Below are 10,000 nucleotides of genomic sequence, written 5' to 3'. Positions count from 1 at the left end.
CAGTCCAGTAGAGAGCCAGTAGAATCGCCCCAGCACCGGCACCGGCCAAGCTCACACTGATCAGCAGCTGTTGGGGTTTAGAGGGTATTTATTATCATACAACAATATGTCACTTATTACACTTAAAGGTGCAGTGTGTAATATGACATCATCAAGAAAGTTCTACAAAGTTCTAGAATGCAACGCTCCCTGGGTAACCCCAACCCTTTCGAATAATAACAGAAGCTACAGTGGCCTTCAAGGATAAGAACAATTCTAAATTTTAAACAATGCACCTGATGACATTCCAACTATGACACTTTCAAGATGGCGGCACTAGGCCTTGGTCCAAAATATGCAGAAATATGGACATATATGAGACCCTTTATAAGGGGAAAAAAAATCATTCAAAAAAATTTGTTCAGCTATTATGCACTAAATTAAATGTACTTATGGATATTATAATTACTTTCTACAAAATCTGCTAGGAAATAAAACCCAAAATTCTACACACTACAGGTTTAACAGTAGGATTAATTTAATTTACAAATGGGAGATTGTGGCTCAGTTGGTTGAGCGGGTCGGCCAATGATCGAAGGGTTGGCGGTTCGATCCCCGCCCTGCCACTTGTGTCATGGTTGTTGTGTCCTTGGGCAAGACTCTTCACCCACCTTGCCTCGTGTGAATGTCGATAGTTAGCCTGCTATCGGTGTATGAATGTGTGTGTGTCTTGTAAAAGAGTCTCCGGTCTCAATGGGATTTACCTGTATTAATAAAGGCTATCGAATAACTATTTGTTTCAAGTGAAATGTCATTAATCGTATTGTGGAACTTAAAGGTGCAGTGTGTAATATGACATCATCAAGAAAGTTCTACAAAGTACTAGAATGCAACGCTCCCTGGGTAACCCCAACCCTTTCGAATAATAACAGAAGCTACAGTGGCCTTCAAGGACAAGAACAATTCTAAATTTTAAACAATGCACCTGATGACATTCCAACTATGACACTTTCAAGATGGCGGCACTAGGCCTTGGTCCAAAATATGCAGAAATATGGACATATGAATACTTTTTTTTTTAAATCAGCTATTATGCACTAAATTAAATGTACTTATGGATATTATAATTACTTTCTACAAAATCTGCTAGGAAATAAAACCCACAATTCTACACACTGCAGGTTTAAGAGAAGTAGGATGTTCAATGAGTAGGCATGTTATTAAAACAAAACAATGCATTAATCAAAAAGCTAAATAATCTGTTTCATTATCATTTGCTATAAACACCAAAATAAAAAGCCCAAATATATATTTTTTTTTTAATCTAAAACCAAAATAATCATTACTGTAATACATGAATAAAAACTAAATAAAATAACAAGATAATAAAAAAAGATTTTTATAAAAAGTAGAAAAGAAATAACCAAAACAAAAACATTTGAATCCAAAATCATCACAAATACACCATTTCCCCCAGTCCCCTAACCCAGTGCTTACAGTATAAAGCAGAGGACCCCGCCCCCCCACCCCCCCTCCCCCCCCTCCAGTCCCCTAACCCAGCGCTTACAGTATAAAGCAGAGGTGTGTGGTGGTCATGTCCCTCTGTCAGTGTCTGGTTGAGTTTGTCCCACTGAGACACTGAACTGTCATAGTCCAGATTCAGGACGTCCCGCGGGAGTACACGGACGCCCCAGTAAACTCTCTTCACCATCCGATAGGAGGCATCCTGCACGTCACACCGATATGTGCCTGGAAATATAAAGTGTATTGGGTTATTGTTTGTGTGTGGGGGGGAGGGAGTGTGTGTGTGTGTGTCTGCATAGATAGATAGATAGATAGATAGATAGATAGATAGATAGATAGATAGATAGATAGATAGATAGATAGATAGATAGATAGATAGATAGATAGATAGATAGATAGATAGATAGATAGATAGACAGACAGACAGACAGACAGACAGACAGACAGACAGACAGACACACAGACACACAGACAGACAGAGACCCAGACAGACAAACAGACAGACACACAGACAGACAGACAGACAGTGTACCTGCGTCCTCCACAGTAACAGGGTCCATAATCACTCTGTCCAGTAGATGAGCGTCCCATCCAGAGAACAGTGTGTGTGTGTGTGTGTGTGTGTGTGCGTGCGTGCGTGTGTGCGTGCGTGCGTGTGTGTGTGTGTGTGTGTGTGCGTGTGTGTGGGTGTGTGTGTGTGTACCTGCGTCCCCCTCAGTAACAGGGTCCATAATGACTCTGTCCAGTAGGGGAGCGTCCCATCTGGAGAAGAGAGAGTCATCGGAGGTGATGATCCCTCGAGCGTACCGCCACGAAACCCTAAAGTTTAAAGGGGGAATGAAACTTACACTTTTAGCAACCTTATTCACAGGTTTTTTATTCCATTCATACTTTTATTGACATGCCTTGTTACCATGACATGGAGCAGACATTTAAAAATTCAAGAGGCCGCAAGATCAAGTAGCAATGTAATAAAAAAAAAGTATTTGTCCCAAGTGTATGCCTACTTACTGCATCCTAATTATTTTTATGGTCAAATATAGTATGTAGAATAGATTGAAGAAAGAGTATGAGATTTGGAACGCAGGGTGAATGTCCCTCTTACCTCCATGAGACAGTCCATCTCCATTTATCTGTTTTTGTGTTCCGCATTAAAATGATCTAGCACATTCCACCCGCAATAATTAAACTGTTTAGTTTGGGGGTTTTAGATATAGTTTGAAGTCTAAAGATGCTACAAGAAACCATTAGTGTGTGTTCATTCTTAAACCTCTCTTTGGACAAAAGCAGTAGTGTTTTCACTACGCCAGCTGTTGTTCCTGGGTGAGCGTATACCCATGACAAAGGCATTAGGAAAACTATATAAAAAGAGGGTGCCCTTGGCTCAGTTGGTAAGGCGTCCCCCCCATGGGCCTCGGCCAGCAGCGGACCCGGGTTCGATTCCAGCCCGCGGTCGTTCTCTGCATGTCACTCCCCTCTCTGCCCCATTTCAACTCTGTCTCTACACTATCAATAAAGCATAAAAATGCCAAAAAAATATATATATAAAAAAATAAAAATCCCAGTTGACACAGTGTTTAAATACAAATAAATAATCTTAAATGTCCGTTACCTCCATGTGAACCTGCCTGTGGCCTGCATGACTTCCCCCACACAGTCCATCTCCACTCTCTGTCCGGAGGAGACCGTCATGGCCGCCAGCCCACACTGCCACGACACCAGACAACGCACCACACGCACACGACAGTCTGAAGACAGCTGGGTGAAGAGACATTACCATGAGCAGATGATACAGTTAACATAGTACTTCTTGCGTGTGTGTGTGTGTGTGTGTGTGTGTGTGTGTGTGTGTGTGTGTGTGTGTGTGTGTGTGTGTGTGTGTGTGTGTGTGTGTGGTACTTCTTCCATGGACAGTGAAAACATACATTTTATCACCAGCTAAATTAAACAATACAGCAAGGCCTGATTGTAGAAAATGCAAAGAAAGTTCTACTCCCATGTCTGTGTGTCAATGTCATAAAGTGAAACTGTGCGATACAACTATGTGTGTGTGTGTGTGTGTGTGTGTGTGTGTGTGTGTGTGTGTGTGTGTGTGTGTGTGTGTGTGTGTGTGTGTGTGTGTGTGTGTGTGAGAGAGAAAGACAGACAGACATCCAGACAGACACACACACACACACACACACACACACACACACATACATCAGAGCCATTAACATGAGCAGATGATACAGTTAAAGGTGCACTGCGTAACTTTTGGTGTGTCAGAGAAGTGAAACATTTCTAGTAAAGACATTTACACCACAAGGATTATACGGTTATCAAAGTACTTCTTACATGGACAGTGAGAACATATCACACCAGCTAAATTAAACCTGCAGTGTGTAGAATTGTGGGTTTTATTTCCTTGCAGATTTTGTAGAAAGTAATTATAATATCCATAAGTACATTTAATTTAGTGCATAATAGCTGAAATTTTTTTTTTTTATTATTATTTTTTCCCTTAGAAAGGGTCTCATATATGTCCATATTTCTGCATATTTTCGACCAAGGCCTAGTGCCGCCATCTTGAAAGTGTCATAGTTGGAATGTCATCAGGTGCATTGTTTAAAATTTAGAATTGTTCTTGTCCTTGAAGGCCACTGTAGCTTCTGTTATTATTCTAAAGGGTTGGGGTTACCCAGGGAGCGCTGCATTCTAGAACTTTGTAGAACTTTCTTGATGATGTCATATTACACACTGCACCTTTAAAGCTCTAGTGCGTAACTTCTGTCGACTCCAAGAGGAATTCTGAGGAATTAACAACAACACTGTCAACATCTACATGAATAAACCTTTGTTTGTTTCATCACAGTAGAATCAACAACTGAAACATTTCTTGGGCTCTTCTTGGGATTTTTCTGAGCTCCTGCACCAGTGTCAGGGTGGGGAGGGGGGGGGGGACCAGTTTGTAAACGCTGCCGTACTGAGAAATACAGAGAGAGTTTTGTGGAGCTTTGTGCCAACTTGTTTGGCGATGGCTTGAATGTAACCAACATGTATTTGTATGAAAAAGTTACACACTATAGCTTTAGGTAAAAAGAATATCCGTGTCATCTCCTCTATACCTCTGTTCCGTCCTTCTTTCTCTCCCTCTCTTCCTCCATGGCGTTCTCTCCGTCTTTCATCAGACACAGTCGTTGTGTTTTCACCCCGAGTCCACAGGTGGCGCTGCAGGGCGAGCTGTGTGCGACCACCTCAACGGGCACTTTGTCCATCCCTTCTTCTTCACAGGGCAGCGGAGGGAGGGAGAGGAGGAGGAAAAGGAGGGGAAGGAGAAGAAGGCTGCGAGGGACAGGGGCCATTTTGGTGTTTGGTGCAAGAAAGTCTGAAAGAGACAAAAAGAGAAGATTCAAGATTAACTGGTGTGTTGTCCTGTCACTGCAGTCAAAAGGGTCTGTCAGTTTGTGTCTTATCTTCAGCACTCCTTTGTATTTTATCGAGTGACATTTTCACCGGGACTTACTCCATCCCTTGATAGATAGATAGATAGATAGATAGATAGATAGATAGATAGATAGATAGATAGATAGATAGATAGATAGATAGATAGATAGATAGATAGATAGATAGATAGATAGACAGACAGACAGACAGACAGACAGACAGACAGACAGACAGACAGACAGACAGACAGACAGACAGACAGACAGACAGACAGACAGACAGACAGACAGACAGACAGACAGACAGACAGACAGACAGACAGACAGACAGACAGGTAGGTAGATAGATAGATAGATAGATAGATAGATAGATAGATAGATAGATAGATAGATAGATAGATAGATAGATAGATAGATAGATAGATAGACAGACAGACAGACAGACAGACAGACAGACAGACAGACAGACAGACAGACAGACAGACAGACAGACAGACAGACAGACAGACAGACAGACAGACTAGATAGATAGATAGACAGACAGACAGACAGACAGACAGACAGACAGACAGACAGACAGACAGACAGACAGACAGACAGACAGATAGACAGATAGACAGATAGACAGATAGATAGATAGATAGATAGATAGATAGATAGATAGATAGATATCTTCACGGGAGAGCGGAGGGAGGGAGAGGAGGAGGAGAAGGAGGAGGCCGTGAGGGACAGGGGCCATTTTGGTGTTTGATTCAAGATCCTGAAGGAAATAAAAAGTTTTTAGATTGAGATTTATTCATTTAAAGGTGCTCCGAGGAACTTTCAGTTTGTGTTAATTCTAGCGCCCCCTTTTGGACAATAGCGGTAGTGTTTTTACTACGCCAGCTGTTGCTCCTGGGTGAGCGTATACCCATAACAAAGGCATTAAGAAAAACTATATTAAAAAAAGCATTCTTTGCACCGATGGTCCCGTTTACTGTTACATGTAGTTTATGATCAGAAGAAAAATTAGACTGTTTCAGAAATATTCAAAATGTTCTCGTCACACCTTTAAAATAGGGACAGTATATCGATGAACTTTACAGTGCATATGGAAATTATTCACTTTTTCCGTATTTCATTATGTTACAACCTAGAATAACTATTTTATTTTTCTCAAAATTCTACAAATTATACCGCATAATGACAACTTTAAATTAAGTTTGCTAAGGTTGCGTTCTGAATCGCATACTCTTTCTTTTTTCTATTCTACATACGACATCCGACGATAAACATAATATCTATTGGGACATACTTTACTCTCTCATTTCATCATAACATTGCGCCTTGATCTTGCCTCTTGCTTTTATATCCGTCGCATCCCCGTTTGTTTTCATATGGAGGCTTCGTCGATGTGACGTCACGTGCGCACTGGATTGTGGGTCAGAATCGCCCAAATAGGATGCAGTTTTCAACACTAACAATCTTGGCCGCATGAAGTAGGACATCCGGGTACTTTTAACCATCCTAAATCTGGCCACAATAATCGGGACATCCTAAATCTTTTTTCTACATACTATATAGTAGAAAGTATGCGATTCGGAACGCAACCTAAATATTTTTTGGTGAATTTATAAAATAAAAATCCCTTATCATACTTAGAGCTGTCTGGAAGTCAAGATGAACTTACTGTCTCTGTTAAAGTGAAATCAAATACAAATCAAAGTGTTAAAAGATGTTGAGTCCAAACTTCTGCATCTGCTGGGCGTGGTTAGTACATTTCATTTTGAATCGAAATGTTGCTGTCGTGACAACCAGTGTAACAGGTTCCAGGTTACCTCCTTCTGTGAATCATAATATCAGTTGATTCTCTATGAAAAACAAAAAAAAAGTCAAATGTATTTCTATAGCACATTTAAAAAACAGCATCAGGTGACCAAAGTGCTGAACAAGATACAATACAAAACAACATATAAGATAAATGAGAGAAGAAAACGTAGGAGTGTCAAAGTCTCAACTAAAGATATTTTGTTTGGGCATTTTTATGCTTTATTGATAGTGTAGAGACAGAGTTGAAATGGGGCAGAGAGGGGAGTGACATGCAGAGAACGACCGCGGGCTGGAATCGAAGCCGGGTCCGCTGCTGGCCGAGGCCCATGGGGGGGGGACGCCCTACCAACTGAGCTAAGGGCGCCCCCCTCAACTTGTTTTAAAGGCCAATGCAACAAAAGTGAGTCTTCAGCAACATTTTAAACTGGTCAACTTTACAGGGATCCAGGTTCCAACTAGGACAATTTACAGAGAAGCTATTTCAGCTCTGTTAAGGCAAATTACTTTTCTATTGCAGTTATAACTTATTCATTTCAATGCTACTTATTCCTATCCCTGTTTTATGAAAAAAGAGGTTTGGGGGCGCCCTTAGCTCAGTTGGTAGGGCGTCCCACCCATGGGCCTCGGCCAGCAGCGGACCCGGCTACAATTCCAACCCGCGGTCGTTCTCTGCATGTCACTCCCCTCTCTGCCCCATTTCAACTCTGTCTCTACACTATCAATAAAGCATAAAAATGCCAAAAAGAAATATCTTAAAAAAAAAATTAAAAAAAATAAAAAGGGGTTCAACATTTTTCTGTGGAGATTTCAAAAGAATTCAAAATGATTTATTTTTTATCTATTTATTACCATCAACTTGTGGATGATGTTGCAGTTTGTAGAATGTCCACTAGGTGTCACACAAACTCAAGAGTGACAGAGACACACAGCTAGGTGACTAATAGCTTCCCTCTATCAAAACTGCATTGTAGGGGGGCGCCCGTAGCTCAGTTGGTAGGGCGTCCCCCCCATGGGCCTCGGCCAGCAGCAGACCCGGGTTAGATTCCAGCCCGCTGTCGTTCTCTGCATGTCACTCCCCTCTCTGCCCCATTTCAACTCTGTCTCTACACTATCAATAAAAGCATTAAAAAAAATGCCAAAAAAATATCTTAAAAAAATGCATTAGAGACTTTTGACTGAGGTTAAAATGAACACAACACATTGGATTTTTTTTTTAAGCACAAATTAAAAGCAGAAACAGAAACAATAACTAGCTTACATGTTCGAAATATAGACAATCAACCAATCAATCAACCAAGGCTTATTACACCTTAAAGGGGCACTGTGTAACATTTTAAGTAATTTATCAGCTAAAATCAACATCCTCATTCATAAATATGTCCTCATTGGTGTAAAATCACCTCTGACAATAATCTGAATTATCCTCCTGAGCGGAGAATTACAAATATTAATATTACATTTTGTACATTGAGAGGGTAAGTCTTATGGAGGCATCCATGTTGGTTGAAATGTCATCAGGTGCATTGTTTAGAATTAAGAATTGTTCTTGTCCTTGAAGGCCACTGTAGCTTCTGTTATTATTCAAAAGGGTTGGGGTTACCCAGGGAGTGTTGCATTCTAGAACTTTCTAGAACTTTCTTGATGATGTCATATTACACACTGCCCCTTTAAGAAAAAATAAAGAAATATCACTAATATCAAGACAATAGCTGACACGTATTAAGTTCCACATATTTCGAAGACAATATTTATCAGAGTTACTGTAAAGACTGACATCGTGATGAGACATATTTAAATCCCTTAGTGGATAATGCCTAGCCTGGTGCTACCAGACCATCGTACTTCATTTAGCCTGGTCCTACCAGACCATCGTACTTCATTTAGCCTGGTCCTACCAGACCATCGTACTTCATCTAGCCTGGTGCTACCAGACCATCGTACTTCATTTAGCCTGGTCCAACCAGACCATCGTACTTAATTTAATTTGTACAGAAGGTCTGGAATCGCTCAATTGACAAACGTTCACTCACTTGAAGGCGGGTGGGTGTCTGTTGAAGTTTAAAACTATTGGATCTGCCCAGTGCCACTCTGGATCTGCCAACCAATCGCATGACGTTTGGTCGTGACGTATGTCATGCGCCGGCTTCTGCAACTGAAACTGGCGCACATCATTGTTCTCAGCCACTCCCTCTGTTCGCTGATTGGACAGCTGAAAAATCTGGCCGGCGAAAACCTAAGAATATACCGCAGGCCAAGACTGACTACTGAAGGGAAATGAAAATTGAGCGGGAGTGCGTGGGGTGGGGGGGCGGTGCCAGGCCAGATAAAGCCAGCAATGATAGCTGGGAAAATGACCAAGACACCAACGCACGGAGAGAGTCACGAATAATATGAGTCAGACATTCAGTAGCCAGCGACAGAGGCCTAGTTGGCAGAACATGGGAACTCACAATGTGGTCAACTCCAAATGTCTCAGTGTGTGTGTGTGTGTGTGTGTGTGTGTGTGTGTGTGTGTGTGTGTGTGTGTGTGTGTGTGTGTGTGTGTGTGTGTGTGTGTGCGTGCGTGCGTGCGTGCGTGCGTGTGCGTGTGTGTGCGCGCGCGTGTGTGTGTAAATAGATGATGGGGAATTTGGATGAATGGTTGTCATGGAGGCGGGAAGAAGAAATAAACAATATTTGTCAGAACTCTGAAAATACGTCAACGGAATTCGGAACACCATCATTCCACTGCCCACGATGCCAGTGTTTAGTGCCAACACAGGGAGTCGCATCATTTATCATATATGCATCGTGAATAGTTTATGTGGCAAAGCAGAAAAGTGTAATGGAGTGTGGGAATGGAGATGGCGTAATGGATAGAGCGCGTACCATATCGGCTCCGGCCTTCGTTGCAGTGGTCGCGGGTTCAAATCCGACCCGTGGACCTTTACTGCAGGTCATCCCCCCTCCCCCTCCCTCTCTCTCACTCTCTCTCTCTCTCTCTCTCTCTGTCTCCCCATTTCAACTCTGAACTGTCCAATAACGCGAGTCAGTGATTCTGGAGAACGCTTGTGGTCAAAAATTCAGTGAATATCTCCTCATGATCCACTACCTGTCTGTACTGTGCATGCAAAGTTCCACAGCCTAGGCTCTGTAAACGGGTATGTTGCTAGACATGATGGGTCAGGCCGAGACCCTTTTTACTTAGCTTACCAGTTTACATAGCTAACACCAGATTTTTTTTTCCAGCGCACACACAGTACAGACAGGTAGCAGATCATGAGGAG

At 41.9% G+C, this 10,000-nt stretch overlaps 1 protein-coding gene across 1 annotated transcript in view; it reads right to left on the bottom strand.

Annotated features, from left to right (window-relative positions):
• Positions 1 to 10,000, bottom strand: part of tmem81 (transmembrane protein 81) — a gene marked incomplete at both ends in the record, with an annotated part of 12,874 nt that overhangs the window by 41 nt on the left and 2,833 nt on the right. Inside the window, 5 exons of the mRNA XM_080031654.1 lie at positions 1 to 67; positions 1,547 to 1,728; positions 2,207 to 2,322; positions 3,116 to 3,261; positions 4,608 to 4,867. The exon at positions 1 to 67 is cut by the window's left edge and continues 41 nt beyond it. Of these exons, the coding sequence (XP_079887780.1) occupies positions 1 to 67; positions 1,547 to 1,728; positions 2,207 to 2,322; positions 3,116 to 3,261; positions 4,608 to 4,867 (771 nt within the window). The remainder of the gene's footprint in view (positions 68 to 1,546; positions 1,729 to 2,206; positions 2,323 to 3,115; positions 3,262 to 4,607; positions 4,868 to 10,000) is intronic.

The sequence above is a fragment of the Ammodytes marinus genome, assembly GCF_949987685.1.
Source record: "Ammodytes marinus genome assembly, chromosome: 7".
NCBI lineage: Eukaryota > Metazoa > Chordata > Actinopteri > Uranoscopiformes > Ammodytidae > Ammodytes > Ammodytes marinus.
This window is presented reverse-complemented; position numbering and strand designations above follow the sequence as displayed.